At 61.5% G+C, this 22,701-nt stretch overlaps 1 protein-coding gene across 1 annotated transcript in view; it reads right to left on the bottom strand.

Moving 5' to 3' along the window:
• Positions 1 to 1,499: 1,499 nt before the first annotated feature.
• SUSD4 (sushi domain containing 4) overlaps positions 1,500 to 22,701 on the bottom strand; it is an 82,841-nt gene continuing 61,639 nt past the window's right edge. The window contains exons 4-7 of the mRNA XM_064593531.1: positions 7,004 to 7,195; positions 5,755 to 5,899; positions 3,080 to 3,456; positions 1,500 to 2,338 (exon numbers count right to left, since the gene is read on the bottom strand). Coding sequence (XP_064449601.1) covers positions 2,310 to 2,338; positions 3,080 to 3,456; positions 5,755 to 5,899; positions 7,004 to 7,195 — 743 coding nt within the window. The 3' untranslated portion in view covers positions 1,500 to 2,309. The remainder of the gene's footprint in view (positions 2,339 to 3,079; positions 3,457 to 5,754; positions 5,900 to 7,003; positions 7,196 to 22,701) is intronic.

Raw genomic sequence — 22,701 nt, 5'->3', positions numbered from 1 at the left:
GTGGCCCGGGAGTGCAAGGGGCATCTGGACCCGGCAGGCCGAGGCCCGCGAGCCTCTGCACCTGACTCCCTGCTGTCCTGGGCACCGCGGTGTAGCCAGGGAGTAGGAGGGGGTCTCGCGCAGCCGCTGGGACGGGTGCAGGGGGGTGGGGGGTGGGGAAGGCTCTGAAGACCCCGCGCCAGCAAATCAAACTGCAGTTAACACAAGCCTCACAGCAGTGAGGTGTGAGTTTGTCCTGTGACGTCTGCTGGGCTTGCAACAGAGAACTCCCCTCCAGTTCCCGGACTCCTCAGGGGCAGCCCGGGGTCTGTGCTCAGGCTCAGCTGCAGGTGCCTCCCTCCCCCAGGGCAGAAGCACAGAGCCAGGATGGCGCTCTCCCCCGCCGGGGGACGCAAGCGTGCATCCGAGTCAGAGGGCCTTCCAGAACTTTCACACGAAGCCAAGACCAGGACCAGGACGTGCTGGGGAGGTCACGAGCATTCTCTCCTGCCACACAACCTCCCCAGGATGAAATGACACAGCAAGCAGCACTTGTGGGCGGGATTGGGGCCAGAAGCTAAAGGGGGTCCAGGTGATTGCGTTAGACTCTGAGGCCGAGGAGCAGGCATCTTCTAACCGGTCACTACGTTTCCCACACTGTTGCCGCAGACACCTGGATGTGTGTGGCACCTGCGCTTCCGTCTCCGGGTGCCCGGCTGGGGCGGCATCCCTGGGCTCGGCTCAGGGGGAGGGGCGCTCTCTAGTTTGGGAGGAGAACACTTCCCGGAAGGAGGTGGGCCAGGAACGCCCACTTCCCCGGAAGACCTGCCGTGCACTCAGGGGCCCGGAGGGAGGCCTGCGCAGGCCTGGTCCTGGGCCACTGCCTAGAGGAGGCAGCCCATGGTGGACCCTGGATCCCCCTGCCAACGCTCTGCCTCCTGGTGGACCGGGTGGCATTTAAGCACAAACACTCGTGAAAACTAGCTCCTTGTGTGCGGCTTGTGAGGCAAAGTTGTGCCGAAGTTCTCGTGACTAAACGCTGCTCCTCACCGCCCCCCGCTCTCGGGCCCGGGCCAGCTCGGTGGGCATGTCGCAGACGCCGCCGTCAGCCCCCAGTCGCGGGGGTCACGACCTCTCCTCTGCCCGCCCGACTCCACTATTAAAGCCATGCTTCAAACTGCCGTGTTGTTTTTAATTTTTAATCTGTGCCAGGATAAAACAGGATTTGACCAAGCTCCCAGCTCCCGCGCTGCATGGATGTAGCAATTTTATGGATCAGAGTTTTGTTTATATTTGCCTAAAGCCCAGAGGAGGAAAGAAATCAAATCCACAGATCAGCATGTATTTGAAAGAGACGTTTTAGGATTCGGGGAACGTTTCTGTCACTCATTTTCTTAGGAACAGCACCCAGTGGGCCCGGGGAGGCCCTCGCGGCAGGAGCAGCTGGAGGGGAGAGCCAGAGAGCCGTCTGGGCGTGCACTTGGCAGACAAAACAGAAAGAAAAAAAATCCAGCCTCATAGTTTATTTGTAGAAGAGCACGTTGACAGAAACAATTTCTGTTTTGGAAAATAAACGTATGGCTGCATTCTGGGAGCAGGGGCAATATCGTAACGGGTGATGGGAGGGGACTCGCGACTCTCGAGACACATGGTCAAGGGACACCTTAAAACTCCAAACAGAACGTTACCTTGTAACTCTGTCCGCCAGGAGACACGTCTGAGCACATCCAGCCATCCGCAAACTCACGAGACACGAGACTTACCCGGAGCACGATCCATGCACCAGCCCATGAGACAGAAAACCACCATGTTTGTCCAAAGGATGGCTCAGAGCTCATCAACTGCACTTGTGGACGAACTTCCAGGAAGCAGAGTCTGCCCGTGTCCTTCCTTTCTTCTCTCTCGAATCGAGTACTGTGTCCGGATCAAGGAGATGGCCCCCACGCACCCGGGAGCCTTCCACACGGTGGCCGTGTCGCGTGGAGCCGACACGGGGTGAATCGGTGGGGAACATGCTTGCAGAGGTGGCAGGCAGTGCCCACAGCACAAGCTGTGGGGTGGGGGGCTCAGCGGGACGTGTGTGGAGCCGCCCCGCTCTGCAGCAGGGACGCACCAGACCCCTTCACCGGGACGGCCCAGGCCCCCTCGTCCCTGCTCCCCGCGAGTGCCCGCCGCAGCGTCGAACCTGGGATGGATGATGCGAGTCAGGGTCCCCATGTAGGTAAGCTAGAAACCCCCCACGCCCCCACGGCCGGTCCCTCTGGGGCTTCCCTCTGAGGCGCACGGTTCCCGTCCCCGCAGGGGCAGGAGAATTTTCGCGGCTTTGCTGGTCACGGATCTCCTTCCATTAGCGGGATCTCTGTGAAAGGAGAGACGGTTACTAGTCTGCCGCAAGGACCGGCGGTTAAAAGCTTTATTAAAACATCTGTAATTCCTGGTGTCAGAAGAAACTGTTAAGTTCCACATATCCGTTAATAATCACGGAAACTACTCCTCTGTATGCTGTCTCTTTGTTGAAAAACCTTCCACCAGCTCATGAAAAATAAAACGTTAAGACTTTAACCATGTGCCCTTAGAGGTCAAGCCAGAAGGGCAGGATTCAGGGACACGGCGGCAGTGGGCGTGCGGGAAGGAGGCCAGGCTCTGGGCAGCTATGGCCACGGCCTGGACTGGCGCTCCCATGTGCACGGGGCTCTGTGAGCCTCCCTGGGGAGACACCCTGGTCTCTCTACCGTGAGCTGCGATTGCCAGGCACGCATGCCTGTTACTTCACGCCTGCTGGGAGCGCCCGCGTGCACACGGCTTCTCCAGGGCCACCCTATACCGTGTGCACCCGTCGCCTGATCATGTGCACGGTGACCCTGTCTCTGAGTGCTTCCAGGGCCCCGTCTAAAGCAGGGACGGGGAAGGAAGCATCCTGGTTCCCATGGACACGACAAAACCAAACGCGGGCCTCCACAGCCGGCGTGTGCCTCCTGAAGTCTCAGCTACGGGCTCATCGAGGGGGACCTGACGGCCTCATTTGAGGCCTTACACTCAGGGAGAGCGACAAGCGGTGGTTCAGGCCGCAGAAGAGGCCAGGTGTGGGGCAAACACTCACCGTCTGCGATGTCGATGCCCGGGCTGGTGGATGCCGCCTCTCCCGCCGTGCGGGCCCCCATGTCAGTGCTGTCGGGGCGCGTGCCCCCCGGGCACACGGAAGGCGAATACAGACTCTGGAGCAGCTCGGAAGAGCCTGAGCCGCCATCACAGGGTTCTGACCCCCCCGGGCCTGTGTCTGTGTCCCTTGAGCCGGGGTACGCTGGGGGGCTCTGGTCATCCACGGGCAAGCGGCAGCCCTGGCCCACGGAGGCCAGGTACCCGGGGCCTGACGCCCTCATGCCTCCGCTCACAGCCTCGTCGTAGGACGGAAGCATGACAGGCACGCCGTCCACCACCACGAAGTCCGGGTCACTGCAGGAGCTCTGCGGAGGCCCCCTGTGCGAAGGAAAGCAGCACCCACAGATCAGACAGCAGGTCCCTGCGGACCGAGGCCACCAGTGACCCTGTGCCCCTGACGGCTGAGGAGCCTGCGGGAGGACCAGCCTCCTTCCCGGGCCCCCTGCGGCCCATGGCGCTCTGCCCGCACTGCGCTCCGCCCGCAGCGTCCTCCTCTGTCTTGGGCCCCCGCGGCCCCCTCGGGCTTCCTTCTCCCCGTCTCTGGCCTCCATCCACTGGGCCCCCACAGGGCCCCTTGCGGAGCCTGCTGGGAATGGAAGACACCTCAGACCAACAGGAACCCAGGACCCCACGTGCCACCAGGCAAGGGGGACCCTGTGCTGCCTATGCCACTTCGTTCTCGGAGTTTTAGTCAAGGTAGAAAACGGGAAGAAAGGAAAGTTCCAAGCCGTGTCTCACCACCTGACCTGTTACATGGGCCCCGCTCCAACCCCCAACCCAGCAGCCACCTGAACCTGAGCCATGTGGGGCCACTGGAAGGGGCCGTGGTCCGTGTGGGGGGTCCCCGACGCGGCACCGGCTGCTGGCCTCGCCCCTGCACGCCCCATCACCCTGCAGGCCCTGTCTGACCACCTCTCTGCTCCTGACCCCCTCGGGGCCCCAGTGGCTGCGAGCGGCCAGTGGACTGGCTCCTCTGAGGGCCCCCGGGGCTGAGTGACGCAGCCCCAAGTAAACCGTCCGGGACAGAAGACAGCCCGGCCGGCGGGCAGACCCTCATGGTGGCAGCAGGGCTCCAAAGCCCAAGGAAATGCCATGCCGGGACGCAGCGTTGGGGGAGGGCAGCGCCAGGCCCAAGTCTGCGGACGTTTGGGGCGCATTCCAGAGAGCGAGGAGCAAGGCCCACTCCCCGGGAGGCAGGGCAGGGATGAAGGGCGAGCTCGCCGTGAACCTTCAAGAGGCTGCTCGCTCTCGTTCGGGTGCCCTGGACAAGCCAGCCCCCTTCCTCCCGGGCCTCGCCCTGTCCACGGCACCCCCACAGTGCTCAGCCCCCATATGCGCTCATCGCGTGGTTCTCCAGGGTCCACACGCGTGCGGCCCGAGGAAGAGTCCATCCTGGGCTTGCCCCAAACAACGCAGTCTTCTATCTGGACAGCTGAGTGGCTTTTTGGCTGCTTTGGCCGTTTCCAAGCACCCCCATGTGCCATAAACCACGACGTGTGGGTGAGCCCCCCTCTGTGACCCCTGGGCCTTTTTAGACGCTGTAATTGCTCATGATGGAACACAGGCTGTGGTTACTAAGCTGTGCTGTTGAGGACAGAGACAGCAAGACAGAAGCTCCCGGCATCTCTGCAGGGGCTTGGCTGTGGCACTTCACAGGCTGGGCCGGGAGAGGGGGCACCTGCGGGGTCGGGACCCCTGTGGCCGGGCAGGTGCATGGCTCAGCGGCTCAGCAGCAGAAGGCCAGAGCGGGGCGTGAGGTCCAGGGCGGAGGCGGGCAGGTGCCGTCCCTCCCTCCTCACCCGGCCGGGACTGTGAGGGACGCGGGATTTTCCAGGAGCCTCCTCCTCCACCAGCAGCACCCCCTTTGCAGGGGGGCACACACAGCTCTGGGGTGGGCTGTCCCCGTGGGCAGACAAATGTCTTTTCTGGAAGCGTAAGGTCCCCGAGGGGAGGCCAGCACAGGGGCCCGAGGACGCTCAGGACTCCGTGGAGCAAGGTGGCTAAAGGCGGCCAGCGCCCTGCCCTCTGCCTCAGATGGCCGCATGCTCGTCACCCGGCTCTCCCAGCAACACCTCCTCCTGGGAACGTGGCCGCCAGCAGCTGCGGTGATGGCTGTTGTCGCCAAGGAGCTGGCCTACCTGCTTCCGGACAAGCTCCTCTTCCGTGATGACCGAGGGGAGGATGGAAGCATCGGCCCGAGCCTCTGCGCACAGGCAGGGGGGGGCGAGTGGGTCCTGTCCCCTACCCCACGCCTCCTCCAGAACCCCATCTTCTTCCAGAGACTTACAGGCACACCGTTCTTGAACCTCTGTTGTGTCACACACCTTCGCCGCATCTCCTAATTCCGTGAATTTCTTACCCTCCCTGTGGGCCGTGGGCCGTGTGCGCATGATGGGAAAGGGGTCCTGGGGGTCCTGCCTGGCAGCAACCCCGACTCTGCGTGCCCCTTCTCCACACCCCACGGCGCCTGGGGCTCACGTGGAGGTGGGGGAGAGGGTGGGGAGCCCCGTCCAGCCCGCGCTCTGACCCCAGACGCCCCACCTCACCCCAGGAGCCTGACCTTTGACCCTCTGCTCTCACCACCCACCTTCAGAGGTGCTGAACCCCAGCACTCACCTGGGGGGAAAGTGGGCCTTGAACTTGGTCTGGAACATCCTGGCCAGGATGACGAGCACCAGCACCAGCAACACGCTGGTCGCCGTGAACGCCACGATCTTCCATGTGGTCAGGAGGGTCTCGTGGCTGCTGGGCCACGTTTGCTCTGCCAGGGAGAGAACAGAGCGGCGCGTGAGGCTTCCAGACTGGGATGGCCCTGTGTCCATTTGTGGGTGATCTGGGAAACAGCATGCTTATCGCGTGCGTCTGGGGGCTCCCCGCATCCGGACCCCACCCCCTGCACTCTGCCCGCAGCATGGCCTCTGCAAGCCACCCACAGGAGCATGCTCCCCACGGGGCTGAGAGCCCAGTGCCCAGCCGGGAGCACTCCTGCTTCTCTGGCAGGGGGAATGGGGGCCCGAATGGGGGTCCGTCTCCCCGGGGAAGCTGTGTTTGCAGCACACCTGGGCCGGGGGGCGGCAGGCCAGGGGGAGGGGGTCCTGGGCTTGTGGGCTGAGTAGAAGAGAGGGACAGAGGAGTAGAGGGGCGAGCCTCCCCACCGCCTCTAGCCGTCAGCACACCTACGGCAGGGGCAGCCGACAGTGAGCCTTCCAGAACGGTTCCCATCCCTGGGGCCCAGGCCGCCGTCTGCCCCCCGCCGTCCTCCCTTCCTGCTGCCACCTCCACAGGCATCCTGTTCTGGCTCCCGTTGCCGTTCGTCGGCCTCCAGGGGCCCCGGGTCACCAGGTGCTGCCCCCGCATACGGGGGCCGGGGACTACGTCTTTAGTGATTGTCAGTACTCTGGCAGGAAAGGCCGGGGCGAGCGGGCAGGGCTGGGCATGCGGGAGACAGAGGGTGGCTGGGTGCTGGTGCCCTGGTCCGCGCCCCGTGCTCACCACCCGGGCTCCTTAGGTCAGCAGTAAGGCTGGTCTGCTAGTCACTTGTTATGAACTGAGAGGCACGGACGTTTGCAAGTGGCCTGGGCCTTCCTACATGAGAACAGGTGTTCTGTGTGAGGACACCCTCTGGGTTCTGACATGTGTCCTCACACACAAGAGAATGGCTGGGTTTGGGCCACACGCGTGGGCTGAGGTCCCTGTCTGTGGGCGGGACAGGGCTGGGGGCAGACAGAGTGGACCCTCCTTCCCCAGGGACGGGAACTCACAAAGATGAGTCTCTGCGCCGTGTTCCTGACCCTTGTGTGTTGGGGGGGGGGGAACACGGCCGGCGGCCACCGTGTGCGGCGTGGCCCGGGCCGTGCGTGCTCACCTGACTGGATGCAGTAGACTTGGTAGGAGGGAAACCACTCCCCGTACTGGCATGTGATGTACTTGTAATCACTGGTGAGGCTGTAGCCGGGGTCGCAGTAAAACTCCACCACGGTCCCATGGTTGTAGCGCTCACAAGGCCGCGGGTGGCACACGAAGTCACCGTGACTCACGGTCGGAGGCAGCGGACACACTGAGGCAGTGGGGAGAGCTGCGTCAGCACCACGTGCCCGCCGTCGGGCCATCAGGACACAGGTCCGGCGGGAAGGGGCGTCTGCATGTGCACCACCAGACCCGCGACCTGTCCCCGCGGGGTCACCGGGAGCCCACTGAACATGCCAAGCCCCCGCGGCCGCCGCCCAGCGCTGTCAACCGCCTGGTAAAGCAGAGGTTGGTCTCACGCGGTAGGGAGTGTGCCCGTTTCACGAAGAGTGTTAAGCGACCGTGTTAATGGCACGCGCCGTTCTCTGCCCGACCACCAGGTCAGTACCGTTAGGCTATTCGTGGATGAAGCCCTTACTACGGGGCCTGCCGGCCCACGCCTGTTTGTGCGCTATGGCAGCCATCTGGGGCTGTCTGCACCCTGGGTGTCCTCATCCCGATCCCCATGTGCCCTGCGGGGGCTCGACCCAATCCTGCCGGCTGCGTGTGGACCCCGGGCAGGCTGCTGATGGGGGAGCAGGCATCGCACAGGAGGAGCCTGGATCGGGGCTCAGTTCGGCCCCTGCGCATGTGTGACCTCCCGTGGGTCACGTAGCCTCTCCCGGCCTTGATGTTCTTCCCCGTACAATGGAAGCCTATTCTACCCTCCACGATTTATGGTTTTTCTGACTCTTCTAGTCTTCGATTTTAGGGGAAGGAAAACGTTTTCAGTTTCCCCTCAGGACTCAGAACGGCCAATCTGCTTAAACGTCCCCAGGAGACAAAGCACAGACTACCACGGCCTGCTTCACATCCACACCTGCGGAAGCCCCCTGCCCGGCCAGTGGGAGCCCCCACATGCAGGCCGCTTGCGCAGGGAGGCCCTGGGGCCCACTAGCAGTTGGACCCCCGCGCACAGAGCCATCTGGAGGTGTGGGGTGAGAGGCCCCTACAGACCCTCTTCCAACCCCGCAGAGAACAGGCAGTGAGGTCTTGTGGGCTCTTTGCAGAGATGGGGAAGCAGAAGCTCACGTCCCCGGTCTGAGCTCTGGCCCAACGCCGGGCCAACCGAGCGACCCCCAACAAGCTGCTTCTCACCGGTGAACCTCAGTGCCCTCGCCTATGAAACAGGAGAGTCTGGGGGCTGTTCTGACATCATGGAAGTGGGCAGCCAGGGACAGCCAGGCCCCAGGAGCCAGAGGGATGCCTGCACAGGGACTGCTTATGTGCTGGTGGAGAAGCGGCGGCAGCATGCAGCGGCCCTGCTGCTAAGCTGGGACCGGGCCGGTGTGTCCTGCAGGGGCCGGAGCCCGGGGAGACTCCGATACCACCTGGGATGCCCCAGGGCCCGACTTCCCTGCCTGCCCAGCCTGCAGGCTCCATCTAGACTGGGGGAGGCGGGGAGCCAGCTGATCAGGGGCCTGGGAGAGGCGGCCTGCCGGGCAGTGTCGGTCGCAGCTGGGGCCTGAGGTCGCAGGCCCAGTGTGCCCCATGAATGTGGCGTCAGGTGCAAGCAGGCAGGGTCAGGAACAGAGCCCCGACTTCGAGGCTGAGGGGTGGTCACCGCCTTCCCAGAGCCACCCAAGGGGTCCCATCCCCAGTGCACGGCCGGTTCCACACACTGGGGCTCTGGTCAGACACACCACCTCCAGGATGCCCTGAAGCGTCCCTGGTGGGTGAGCGAGGTGGCCGGTGAGGAGGAGGGAGAGGGTGAGGCGCCAGCCAGTCTGGGGATGCCGGCAGAAGTGTGGCAGGTAAGGAGCTGGTGGGGCTCTGGGAAGCGCCTTCCCGGCTGCACGATCCCCTGTGCCCCAGAGGGATAGGCCCGGTGGGGAGCGTCCACATCTGTGGTGAGGCCAGCCTGGCCGTGACCTCTGCCCAGGTAGCCCCTCCACAGCCCAGAGCCCCCACAACGCTGCGCCCAGGGGAGGCCCTTTCTGTGGTCAAGGGCACATGGGGCCGTGGGACTCTCTCCCAGCAGGCACTCTGAGCAAGTCCTGGAGCCACTCGGGTCCAAAACTACCAGAATGTTTCCAAGGCCCAGAGAGCCATGGTCTCGGCAGCACTCCCCGGCCTTGGCCTCAAGGACAAAGGACCATCCGCGTCACTGCATTAACTCCGAGGCTCAGGGTCCCACGACGTGCTACAGAACGACGAGGCTGGACTGATGAACCATCCAGCAGGGAAACCGAGGCAGTGGGGCACAAAGGGGCACGGGCTGCAGACGTCCCCAGATTTACGTGCAAATCGCAGCTCTGAGCTGATGAGCTCTAGCGTGCTGGGCGGCGCGTTTGAGTTCCTGGGGTTTTAGCTTCGCCATCTGTGTAATGAGGGAACGATTCCTAACTCCTTGGGTGCCTGTAAGGATTGGGAGCAGCCCAGCTGGGCACCTCCAGGCCCTGATGCAGCCAGGACCCCCCACCCCACGTATGCAGTCTGATACGTGTCACAGCCACGTCTGCCCCGAGGCCACATGAACACCCCTCCCTGCAGAGGCTTCAGTCCCGAGGCTGGCAGCCGCCACCTGGTGCAGATGCACGTGCTGCCGAGAGGAAACACCTACCTTCACACCTTGCAGTGTCTGATGACCGTGCCTGAACGACCATCAGTTTTGTGGCAAGGGAACCCCCACCCTGTGTCCTGTCAGAAGCCAGGATGGACGACGGAAGCATTAATTATAACCTAGTGAACTGCGGGCCCCTCCTCTCTGTCCTCCCCCGAAATGCAGATGAATCTCTAGGTGGAAACCGTGATTTCTCACCTCTCGTCCTGGTTTGCTTTGTCGGCACGTGGTGTCCGCTCCGGCCCAGAGACGGGACCGATCACACCACACAGCCCACACGCCAGACCTTCTGAACGAAGGGCCTTTTCACACTTTTGTCTTGACTGTAGTCTTTCACTCATTTTTTTTTAAAGATTTTATTTGAGAGAGAGAATGAGAGAAAGAGAGAGAGCATATGAGAGGGGGGAGGGTCAGAGGGAGAAGCAGACTCTCCGCTGAGCAGGGAGCCCAATGCAGGACTCGATCCCGGGACTTCAGGATCATGACCTGAGCAGAAGGCAGTCACCCAACCAACTGAGCCGCCCAGGCGCCCTCACTCAGTTCTTAATTCATTTGTTTAACACAACATTTTTGGATAACCACTGAAACTAGACCCTACGTTGGTCCCTACCCTCCTGGGGCTTACCGAAGACAGAGTAAGTAACCAAGGGACTATTTCTGTGGCCGGGCAAGGCTCTCCACCCACTGAACAAAACATTCCAGCCTCACACTCACCTGCGGGGGTTCAGTAACCAGGGTGGGAAGACTCCAACATGCAGCCCGGGCCAGCTTCCTTCCCTGAGGGGTGGGCCAGGGAGCCGCGGCCATGCACGCAGAGAAACAGAGAATCCACAGTGCTCGGGCCCCATGAGGAGGCAGCCCCGAGGGACACACGGCAGGGGGTGAACGGGGCCAGGGATGAGAAGGAGGAACAGGAAGGAGAGGCTGTGGGTGGACCGAGCCGCCAGGGGGGCAGGTCCACGTGGTCCCAGGCCCAGGCCCAAAAACCCTGCAGTGCTCACATTTGCGGGTCGCCCTGCTCGGGCTGAGGGCACCCAGACAGCAAGTAAAGCATCACTTCTGCTGTGTCTGAGGGCATCTCTGGGAGAGATTCACATCTGAATCACGGACTGAGGAGATGGCCCTTCCCAGTGTGGGGGCATCATCATCGTGTGAGGACCTGACAGAGCAGAAGGGCAAAGGGGGTGAACTTGCTCTGCACAACTGCGTCCTCGGACGCTGGTGCCGCAGGTGCTCAGGCCTCCAGACTCGGGCGGAATCACACTGGTGGCTTGCAGACAGCACATCGGCGGGTCCTGGGGAGTCCCGGCCTCCTCGATCTCACACGTGCACGCAGTAGGTGTATATGCACTGTGATCACGGACATATACACGGTATGTGCGTGTGCACATATGTGCGTGTACAGTACATACATCTGTACTGTGGTTACATATACGGTACGAACACACACACTGGAGTCATGTACACACAGGATACACACACACGCTGGGACCGAATATGCGTACACGGGAGGCATATACACACCGATGGTATCCGTATACACCGTGCATATGTGCGAGTGCTGTGTACGTACAGTATGCACATACACCGTGAACCCACATATCACATGGTGAACACGATCACAGGTACACACGCAGGAGTGCATGCACGCACACCGCTGCCTCTGCTTCTCTCTGGAACCGACGCCACAGCTCCCCCACCTGAGCTCCAACCCCACCCTGACTCCACAGGTCAGAGTCCTGCAAACGGAGGTCGGAAACCGCCTGGGCCTCGCTGGAGACTCAGCTCTAGTCTTCCCCGTTACCCCCAGAGCCCCAGGCCCCGAAGCCCCTGCCCCAGGGCGGTCGGAGAGCCAGAGACACCGCCCGCCCATCAGCAAGGCCCTAGATGGCTTCACGGCACCATGGCAGAGTGCAGGGGGGAGGCGCGGACGGCGCAGGGTGCCTGGGCGAGAGCAGTTCAGGGACGGTTCGTCTGCAGGCCCAAAGGCCAACGCCGGCACTCCGACCGTGTGCTTCTAGTCCACAACATGAGGGACCAGATGTAGCAATCTGACTTCCAAGGTGACCTTGGTGCAACATCCAAGACTGTTTTCCATTTCTACCTATTGAAATACAATCTTAAGGGCGCCTGGGTGGCTCAGTCGGTTAAGCGACTGCCTTCGGCTCAGGTCATGATCCCGGGGTCCTGGGATCGAGTCCCGCATCGGGCTCCCTGCTCTGCAGGGAGCCTGCTTCTCCCTCTCCCACTCCCCCTGCTTGTGTTCCCTCTCTCGCTGTGTCTCTCTCTGTCAAATAAATTAAAAAAAAAAAAAATCTTTAAAAAAAAGAGAAAGAAATACAATCTTAATACTGTTGTATGTAATCGTCTAAAGTGGGATTCATATTAGGTCTTTGACTTTATTTTTTCTATAATCCACTTTTATCCAATGTTTTACAGTTATTGGTCTATAACACTTTAGAAAACAGAAACCAAACCGCTGGTTCTCTCGGTGCTGGCAGATGAGAGGCTTGGGCACAAGGAACACATGATGCCCATGGAGCAGCAAGGAGCTGGTCACGGGCTGTGCACAGGGCCAGGCACACAGGAGGGCCAGTGGGAGGCAGGGAGAGTGGCAGGGACGGGCCCCAGGTCCAGAGAGGGGGTGGAGGGGCTGCCGGGGAGGAAGCCCAGGGTCTAGCCTGTGTGTGCTAGATGCTAGGGGAGCAGGGACAGACACTGCTCAGGGACGGCCAGTGCTAACATGAGACAGTCTGCCGGGAGCAGGGACAGCAACGGTGAAGCCGTCATGTGGCTCAGGCCACAGCCAGGAGAGGAAGGAGGTGGCCTGGCCCAGGACAGAGGCAGTGACCGTGAGGAGCACAGGATGGGACAGACTTCAGTCTGTTCCCAAAACAGGACTGGTGAGGGTTGGAGTCTGGGGTCGAGGGTGTCTCCCAGATTTCTGACATTGGCGCCTGACAGATGGTGGAGCTCCTCGCCAGGACGGGTTGTCCTGCTGGGTTTGCTCATCGGTAGGAAGTATGGCACCAAGGTCTGGCTTTGCATGGGCCCGGCTGAGCTAAGGGAGCTCTCCACCCGGGATGGGGCAGCCATAGAGAGCGTCTGCAGCTCGCCTGGAACTCAGGGCTCAGGAGCACAGAGATCAAACCCCAGGGTGGGCGAACTCCCCTGGTGGGGGGGTCCCAGTCAAAATGCTGGAAAATCGGCCGGGGGCACAAGAGTGGCCGAGGGCCCTGTCACCGGGGCCAAGGGTGGAGAGCGTCTGGGGAGCAGGGTGGCTCCTAGCAAGTGAGAAAGCTGGGAGAAGAGTAACACCTGACTTGGCCACACGGAGTCCCCGGGACCTCAGCAGAGGGATGCCATTTAGGAATGAGCTGAGGAGGAGACGGGTGGGTGCGGACGGTGGTCAGAGGTCTGCAGAGCCCACAGAGACGCCCCTGACACCAGGGCTCTGAGCACAAGGACTAGACGGGGGCAGGGCAGGTGGAAGGAAGCCCCCGAGGGGGCAGACTGGCTCTCACGGGGGGACACGGGGTGGGGATGCAACAGAGCTGTGGGTAGGCTGGTGGCCACAGGCAAGTCCCTACGGAGGACTGAGGGAGGCCACCTGCGGGGGAGACCTGGCCTGACCATCTGGTCACTCGCCTCAGGCCTCAGCCGCTGACCTCTCTCCAGCCGACAGGAGAACAAGTTCGTAGAGTCTGTGCCTCGTGAAAACAGAACGTACCATGGGGGCAGAAGCACATGGGGCACCACCCTCGGTAGCCGCTGTTTCGGGAACCCCCTGAGCCGCGAGCCCAGGTGTGCTGACCAGTGCTTCAGGGCTCGTCCTGTGGGAGGGAAGGGCCATCCCTCAGTCTGTGCGCCCAGACCGCCTGTCTGTGGTGCTGGTGCTGGGGGGCTGCTCACCACCCCACGGTCGTGCCAGCTGACATGACAAATGCTACATCCAGGCTGAGCCACGAAACACGCTGAGCCTCAGGCTGACCACAGCAGAGACGACCCTGGGGATCCCGGGAGCCACACCCTGAAGACAGCTGAGCCCCAGTGACTGGCCGGCCCACGTGCACAAACACCAGCGCGTGAAGATCCACTTCTATTCCGGTGGAGCCACGGAACGTCTCTGGGGACGCGCTCACATCCGTGGCCTACCACGTTCTCCCCGGGGCAGAACAGTGCCGTGCGCCCGCCCAGCTGCTCCTGCCGCCCCCCATCCATCCACGCTGCATCTGAACCGTGTCTCAGTGACACACGTCAGCGGGTCCTCAACCTGGTTGCACGTGGTGTCACTGGGGAGTGCGGTCTGGCGGGTCTGGGCCGGGTCCTGGGCTCGGCCAGGTCCTCAGGGCCCCAGGTGGGTCTAACAGGTGGCCCGATTTGAGGGCACAGGCTCCGCGGCTGCATCAGACACTAAGACACCCCCCCACCCCACAGCTGGCTCACGGCAGTGTGAGAACGAGGTGGCCGTGGTGTCCACGGTGGGTGTGCAGCTTCCCCCAGACCCATGCTTTCCGACTGCAGTCCACGGACCTGACCGGCAGCTTGTGGCTCAGCCGGGAGCCTGGAGAAACGCCGCAGCTCAGCGCCATCCGGCAGGAGTCCCAGGCGAGTCGGACAGTCTTTTCCTGGGGGAAAGCTCTGCGGCGAGCTCGCTCTCTCTGCGCCAGGCTGGGGAGCGTGGGGACGCGGCAGGAAGCCGGCAGCTCTGAGGGGCCAGTGCCAATCATCCCAAGGCACTGAGCATATTGTCTGAGCAGTCCCCACGAGCCGGGGGCGCAGCCCTGCTCGCGACACACACAGCATCACCACACCCCTGCGGTCAATGGGCCGGCGGATTTCCAGTAATGAAAACTGCCATGGCACCGGCTACCCCCACCACTCTGCGTTTGGGTAATGATGCCAGGAAGCCAGACCGAGCCCCTCCAGGCCCAAGTCCCAGGTGTTTCCAGGGTGACCCCTGGAACTTTGCTTTTCGCTCAGGGAAAGTCAGTAAACATCACGCAGCACATTATTGTCTCCACTCTGGTTCTGCTGTAACAACACGGAGGGCCAGTACACGTATCCACCCAAGGAAGGAAATGGCGATGAGGCTGGGGTTCTGCTTTTCCCTGGGCTGCAGGGAGCCTGGCGTTTGCCTGCTCAGAGCCATGCTGACGGATCGGCTAAGATCAATACCGCACAGCAGCCCTGAGGGGGGCTCCCATCTGTTCCGCACTGTGGAGCCGCCACGTCGGGGTCCCCGAACAACACAGCACCTGGGAGAGGTAAGGACACCAGGTGCATGCGGCTGCTCGGCCTTGTCTGCGGGGAACGCTGGCGGCAGCTTTGGGTTCTGATGAGGCTGCTCTTCTCTCTTGGCAGCGACTGAGCGCTGACGGCCAAGTGGGCACAGCCTCAGCCACTGCAGGGTAAGCAAAGCACGAGCCACCGTGTGTCAGCCTCCTCGCGCCTGCGAACCTTTTCCAAAAGGGTTCCTGCTGGAATTGGGGCATCTTACTTTTCTGAAAGGGGAAGCAAGCAGAAGAGCAGGATGAAAAGGAGCGTGTCCCACAGGCGCAGAGCATGCAGAGCCGGCCGGCAAACCCTCCCACCGTCGACCCCGCCCGGGTCAGTGGGCCAGGGTGTTGTGGCCCTGTTCAAGCTCTTCCACCACCAAATTAACGTACTGAATTTTCTGAACTTGAAACTTCTCATTCCTGCTCCTCGGAAATCCTCGCAGACGAGAAATAGGTGCTTGGACGGTGAGTTCGCGAGCGTGGGAAGCGACAGGCACGCTTTGCGCCAAGCTGTGTGCTCACGCACCCTGGGCATGGCTCCACGTTACACGTGGAAAATAAACAGCCACGTCGTCCGCCAGCAAAGACGCTTCTAAGGTTTCCACAGTATGTCCCAGTGTTCCGAAAACAAACTGTGCCGTTCTGTGAAAAGTACTGAGCGCTCCTGACATCAGAATCGATCTGGGAAGCGCTGGCTGAGACGCTGTGGGCGTGAGAGGAGATGGGGGCTAGCCATCAGCGAGCGGCCAAGAGAGAGCGGCCGGCAGCCCAGTCAGATGAGGAAGGACCCCTGGGCCTTGGACGGCCATGTGATGGGCAGCGAGATGAAATGCAAGCAGGATTTACAACCACAACTCCGCAGACACCCCCCTGGGGTACGCCGACCTCACGGACCCTGAGGGCTGCATGCACACCGTCCAACCACTGTGCAGGGCGGGTTCCTCATGGCCTCACTTGCACAGATAAGGGAATCGAGACTCAGCAGGGTGAGGTCACTTGCCCAAGGTCACTCAGCGAATAAACAGCTGAGCTGGGATCTGACTGTAAGTGCGGTTACTCTGGAGCCTCGCTCTCTGCCGAGTCTCGCATGGGGTCTCGCCATGTGCCCTAGGGAAGGGCATGCAGGCCACCCAAGGGCAGATGTCCCAGCAGCGATTTCTTCATGTGTTGGGCTGTGGGCTGTGTGCGGGCTGGTCAGAGGTCAAAAAGAGGGAGAGGAGGTGGGGGAGCCCCCTTGGCTCTAGGGGCCATGCGCTGGGCCCGAGGGGACGCTAGCCTGGGACAGGGCTGTGGACAAGGTCCAGAGGAGGCTGGCCAATGGGCTGGGGCTGCCTTGAAGAGAATCTTTCCAAACTGGAAGCAGGTAGAGGGGAGGCAGAGGGTGTCTGTTTCCCCCTAAGCCAAAGGGAAGCATGAGCTGCAGGTTGAATTGTGTCCCTAAAAAAGACACGCTGAAGTCCTAAGTCCAGGCACCTGTGAGTGTGACCTCATTTGGAAACTGGGTATGCCTTGGATGAAATCGGGTTACGGGGAGGTCCTCCTGCAGGAGGGGCAGCTTTCATTCCAGCGTGACCAGCGTCCCTGCCGCGGGGAAGATGCACGGAGAGGAGGCGGCCACCCAGCCACCAAGGCAGGGACTGCAGGCCTGGAAGGCCATGCTGGGAGCCAGACGAGGCAGGAGGAGTCCCACCCCGGGTCTCCGAGGGAACACAGCCCTGTGGACTCTTCTCAGATTTCCAGTCCCCAGAAGGACGAGGACATACGATCCGCTGTGTGAGCCCCCCGTGAGGAACACAAGCCGTGCAGCCGAGGCCGAGCCCCTGGGGCCCTGGGGAAGCAGCTCGCCGGACCAGGAGGGTTTCCTGGCTCACATCAGGTCTTTCCAAAACAGCGGGACACCGAGATTTCCTCAAAGGGAGGTAAACCAGCTGTGTGCCCTGCAGCGGCCACTGAGACAGGCCGCAGTGGGTGGGAGCAGGGCGACCAGGGAGACCAAGTCCCAGGCCTCCAGCCCTCCCTGGGCCGCGCCTGCAGAAACCAGGCTGGGGAGCACCGCGCTCTGGGGACAGGACAGAGTCACCCAGAGTCAACGCCAAGGGCCTGTGTCCTGAAAATGTCAGGCAGAGTGGAGTGAGGTCTCCTCGCACTCCTCAGCCATGGCGGGCTACAGAATTCGGGGCCATCGTGCTTCCCAGAAATTTACTTTTCTTCCCGAGTCAAAACAGTTTCCTTCGGGATAAGGTATTTGTGGTGTGAAAACACAGATGGGTGTTCACTTGAGATCGCCTGCGCTGGGGACTGGTTTAAAACCCTGATTCCAATATAACTGCCTTTGTTCAAAGTCCAGCTCTGCCCCCTTCTCCACACCTCTTCCCGTGTGAGGAAGCCAAGCGCCAGAAACCGCATTAGGATCTCATCCATCAGGACGCACTGGCCAGGCCCCCGGGAGAAGAATGAGCTGTCACTTCCACAGAAGTCCAGGTGCAATTTAGAGTCAGGCACCATCTTTTTGCAAGAACAAAACCAGCAGCAAGAAAAATTCCTCTTCCTGTACACAAAGAGGAAATGACTATGAACACAGGCTTTACGGTGACAGGCTCTACAGAAATGATGAATGATTCGAGACCCCGAGATACATGCGGAACGGTGGGACGGGTTGATGGCCTGTCCCCCAAATGGAGACAGACAAGGCCTTCTGGCAACCATCTGTGAAGAAGAGCGGGGGGTGGGGAGCGGCCCCCAACCCCCCCCCCATACCCAGATGCTCCCAGTGCCACTGCCGCCTGCTTGGAGGGATTTGTCGCCTTCTGTGCTGCACCCGACGACAAGAAGTTTTACTACCATGAAGTAAAGTCACCAACCTTTGCAGACAGGAAAGAAAGAAATTCTGCCTGGAGCAGGGAACGGGGTGGGGGGTGGGTATTCTGGAGTTTAGGGACAAACAGCGAGGTTTTCCCATTTGTCCCAGGACCTAATTTCCGAGCACGACGCGGTCGCTCCCCCAGTACGAGCTGATGGTGGCTCAAACCCTGGGCGCAGCTTTGCAGTCGTGAGCCCCACACTCCTTTCTGTGACCGGACATCCCAAGAACACACCAGGAAAACCTTGGCTCCCACGTCTGGGAGCTTTTCCAAAATAAGAGGCAGCTGCGAGACAGAGCAAGAATTGTCTTGGTGACAGCCATGAGCCCACCCTGGCCCAAGTCCCCTGGAAGGTGTGGGATCCAGACCCGTTCAGAAGCGTGAGCCCCAGGAGACGCCTGCGTGTAGGACTCCTGCTGTGGACTCGGGGCCTCACTGCAGAAGGCTGGCAGCTGGTCCCTCCTGGCACCACCGGCATGGGGCCTCATGAGACCCACCAGGCACGGGGCCTCGTGAGACCCACTGGGCACAGGGCCTCGTCGGACCCACCGGGCACGGGGCCTCATCAGACCCACAGTGCCAGCAAGGAGGATTTCCAAAGTCTGATTTACTCACTGACCAGGGATTCACCCTCAGCCCCGAGCCCTGCATCCAAGACCTTCCCCATGAAGACATGAATGAGGGGCCTGACTTCAGACCCCCCGGGCTGGGCTGCCTGCGGGTGGGAGCCGAGGGAGGGAGAGCTGCGGCCGGGTGGGACCCCATCTTGGGGTTGTTCGAGTCCTCCTTGGTGTCCCCTCACTCCACGACCAGGTGGGAGACGCCACTCCAGGATTCGGCCGGCTTTGCTGGCCTTTGCTGGTGCCTCTGACTTCATGTAAATCTCTTCCCTCGAACGAGGCAGGAAACCGGTTCTGAGTCCAGGAAGGCTGCGGGGCCGATGGCCGTGTTTCCACCGAGGCCGGAAGGCAGGCAAGGTGCCGCGAGGGGGCCACTAGCTGCTCAGACTGTGAGGTGTGCGGGAGCTTGCGGTGGCCAGGCCAGGGACCACGCGGCTCCGGGGAAAGGAGCCTGTGAAGGAGCCGCAGGCAGCCCAGGGACCCGGTCGTCCTGGAGGAATCGGGACGGGGCCGTCTGGTTCCTGAGCACAGAAGCATCGGTGTTTCTGGATTCGAGGTCGAAGGGGAAACCGAGGATGAGCTGTCTTGATGCCACAGCACAGTCGGCTCTTGAGCCGCGAGGCACGCGCAGCCGGGAAGAGAAGGGGCTGTGGCAGTCAGAGCACTTCCTGGAAGAAGAAGGGGACCGGAAGCACGCTGACCCCGGGGAACGGGTGCCCCACGCGAGCCGCTAGGCTCCTGCAGTCGCTCGGCGGTGATGCAGGAGTTGAACGTGGACACAGATGACGGTGGCCGACCGCTGCTTGCGAACAGGGAGTGAGCAAGACGGCTTGAGTTCTGCATTTCCTCCTGATAAAAAGGCGGTGCCGGGCTCGCACCACACCCGGCACCGGAGTTTCCGATGCCAGCAGACGGAGGACAGAGCGAGGCGCTGAGGCAAGCGCCACGGGGCAGCGCACATCCTCAGTCCCCACGCCGCTTCCGACCGGCTCCGCGAGCCAACGTCAGCTGCCTCTTCCCAGGCCAGGGCGCACGCAGGTCTTCACAGAGCGCCGACGAGTCTCTCGTGTTTGAGACCTAACAGTGCTATAAGACTTTGATCTGGGGTGGGCTCCTCCTGGGGCTCTAAATTACCCATCTGCTCCCACTCTGGCAGGCTGGCGGCTGAGGAGACGGGGACCGTGATGGCGGGTGATTTCACTCTGGTCTCAAGGTCCTCAGGAGGCAGAATGAGAGGAACGACGTGCACGCTTTACGGCCGCAAGCTCTTCCTTCAAATACATCTCAAGTGGAAATGCAGTGTGCGGACGAGGAGCACAAAGCATTGGGGTGGGGGCGTGGAACACAGCCCGCTCCGGCCGCTGCTTCCTGAGGAGCTCCCGGGCCTCGGGGAGGGAGGTCGCAGCCTGAGCCCGCGTTACCTGGCCCCGCAGAAACCTTTTACACGCAGGAGGGAAGCCGAGAGAAGGGGCGGGGCCAGCAGACACCCTCCCTCCATGTTCCCTTGAGCAGAAGCCCCATTGCTACGCTGGGGAGAGAAGAGAGGAGGAAAGGGACTCATCGCTCTTTTCTTCATCTTTTTCATTTCACACCGAATGCAGGGGTGGCAGGATCAGGGGTGAGTCTGCAGGGAGCTGGAGAGCCCAGGGGAGGCTCACAGGGCAGCGGCTAGCCAGCTGGTGTGTTCTGAGCGGTGGGAGGCCCGGGCAGCTCACTGCTGGTACCCCAGCTGAGGGGAGCTTCAGTGTGTCCAGGCTGGCGCCACAGCCCTCCCGGGAAGGAGGGAGGAAAGGAGGAAGAACGCTCCAGCACCATCACCTGCCGAGCAGCCTGGGCCAAATCACAGTGTGTACCATCCCTCATCCCAAACACCCTCGTGATGGAGATCCAGGGTGCAGGGAAGAGCAGCGGAACAGGGAAGCTGACACAGAGCCGCTGGGGAGTGAGTCCGGGCCCCCTGCGGTGGGCTCCCAGGCCTGTTCCTCTCAGCCAAGAGCCAGTAATAACCCCGGAGCCGTTGCGAGGCGGAATAAAGACGCGGAGTGAGGTGCCTGGGGCCAAGATGGCCCGCGGCAGACACAGCTCCCTTCTGGTGAGGCAGGCCCAGGGGAACTCTGGAGCAGCCACCGGGGGGACGCTCCTCACACCCCGTCCCTTTGCAGCCTCCCTGGAGCAGTGCATTCTGGGTAGGAGCAGAGTCCCACAATGTGGCACCAGGAAGGAGCCTGGGGACCCACCACCCCAGCCCCTTCCCTTTGCATCTGAGGAAAGGGGCTCGCGGAGCAAGGATTAGAACCCAGAGCCTGACTTCCAGCAGGTACGCTGGTCCTAGAAGTGCCTGGAGGAGCCGAGGGCTCAGGGGGTACGTAGGCAGGCCCACCTGTGAGCGGGCGACCTTGGGAAAGGGCGGACGCCAGCGGAGCCTGTTTCCGCTCCGTCAGCGGCTCCACGCTTCTCAGAAGGCTCCTCAGGATGAGTGATCGAGTATTAACGGCACTCCGCGGTGCAAGACACCGCGCAGGCCTCCTGGGCCGCCGGCGGAGCCCATCAAAGGACCTTTGGCTGCATGAGCTCCTGCTGGTTCCGGGGCGAGGAACGCAGGTGCCCCCGGCCCCACGCTGCTCGCAGGAAGCTGAGTTCTGGAGGCTGTCCTTCTGGTGCAGGGGAGGAAGGACAGGACACAGTTGCGGGGGCCCCACACGAGGGGTGGCGCCCAAGCCAGGGTGTGGGTGGCACGGGGACTCACGCACCCTGGCCAGGCCTGGGACACGGCCACTCGGCTCTGTCCCTGCCTTCATTTCCACAGAGGCGGCACCGGGGCATGTGGGGTCAGGAAGAACGGCACACCGGTGATGTCTAAGGCCTCCCAAGCTCTGAATTCCATGACTGATGGTCCAGACTCAGCACCAGTCAATCCCGTGGTGACTCGGTCCCATCATTTCTGTTGAGCTACTTAAAACCCAATGCAGGAGAGTTTCCAGTTAAGAAGGGTTACGATTCTGCACTTTCTGGGGGCCTCAGGCAGGAGGGCGGGAGAGAGCTGACGCTCCCGGGCTCGCTGGTCTGGTGGGGGTGGCAGGAGGGGCACCAGCCCCATGTGGAGAGGCTCCCGGCTGGTTTGCGGTGACATGGCGACATGTGACCGCATCCCAGACTACTCTTTCACGTGCTCTGAGTTTTCCTCACGTAAGATGGGAATGACGTGGACACAGGGGGGCTGGAACGGCCTGAGTGTATCCCAAACCCACGAGGGGCCCTTGGGCGGCCCTGAGCAGGGCAGGTCACACATGAGGACCCCAACTTCCTGCTGCGGGTCCCCTGCTTCCTTCACGGGTTCGCCCTGTGACTGCGAGGTGCTTCCTGCCGTGGAAAGGGCGCCGGGTGTTCTGGGACCCAACAGGTGCAGACAACCCCTCCATGTCCACACTGGCTTTCAGTGTTGATCCTAAATCGGAACATTTCCAGGGATTTCACATTTGACCAAGCAGGGTTTTTCAGGTTCTTTCTTGTTTTCTCGCTTTCTCGCAGAAGGCCGCGGAGCTGCGCAGACCCCTGGGCACTGGCAGGTTCTCAGGAAATTGAAAGCCGAATTCCCTGTAATGGGGTCTGAAACTGGCAGGTTCCTGGGAGAAAGCCTGTGGAAAAGGTGGGGGAGCTCTTGCCCAAGTCATGCAAATGGGGTGATTTCGTCCGTATTTGGGAGAAGCAAGCACAACAGCCCCCAGGCCTCCCACCTTCCCAGGCGCCTGTGTTTCCGCCTCCTTCTTCCTTCCCTGGAGTCTATTTGACACACAAGGTTACATCAGTTGTGCAACGTAGGGATTGGACGTCTATACACACCACCAAACGGCCGCCACAGTGAGTCTATCACCAGAGTTCACGCAGGACCACTGGCTAAATGCTCCTGCTGCGTCGGTTTTCCAGCTGGGAGTCTGTGTCTTCATGCCCTCCCCAGGTCCCCATCCCACGCCCTGCAACCTCCAGTATGCTCTCTGAACCTAGGAGTATGGGCTGTGTTTGTTTTCTTAGACTCCACATTGAAGTGAAATCATGTGGTATTTGTCTTTGCTGACATTTCACTTAGCATACCCTCTGGTCCATCCAAGCCATTGCAGATGGCAAGACCGCACTGCTAATTTGATGGCTCAGTAATACAACACTCTATACGTACACACCCATCTTCTTCATCCATTCATCACTCGATGGACACCTGGGCTGCTTCCATATCTTGGCTG

This window comes from Mirounga angustirostris, unplaced genomic scaffold, assembly GCF_029215605.1.
Source record: "Mirounga angustirostris isolate CCGP_5_RB_7025 unplaced genomic scaffold, mMirAng1.0.hap1 SCAF_6, whole genome shotgun sequence".
Taxonomy (NCBI): Eukaryota; Metazoa; Chordata; class Mammalia; order Carnivora; family Phocidae; genus Mirounga; species Mirounga angustirostris.
This window is presented reverse-complemented; position numbering and strand designations above follow the sequence as displayed.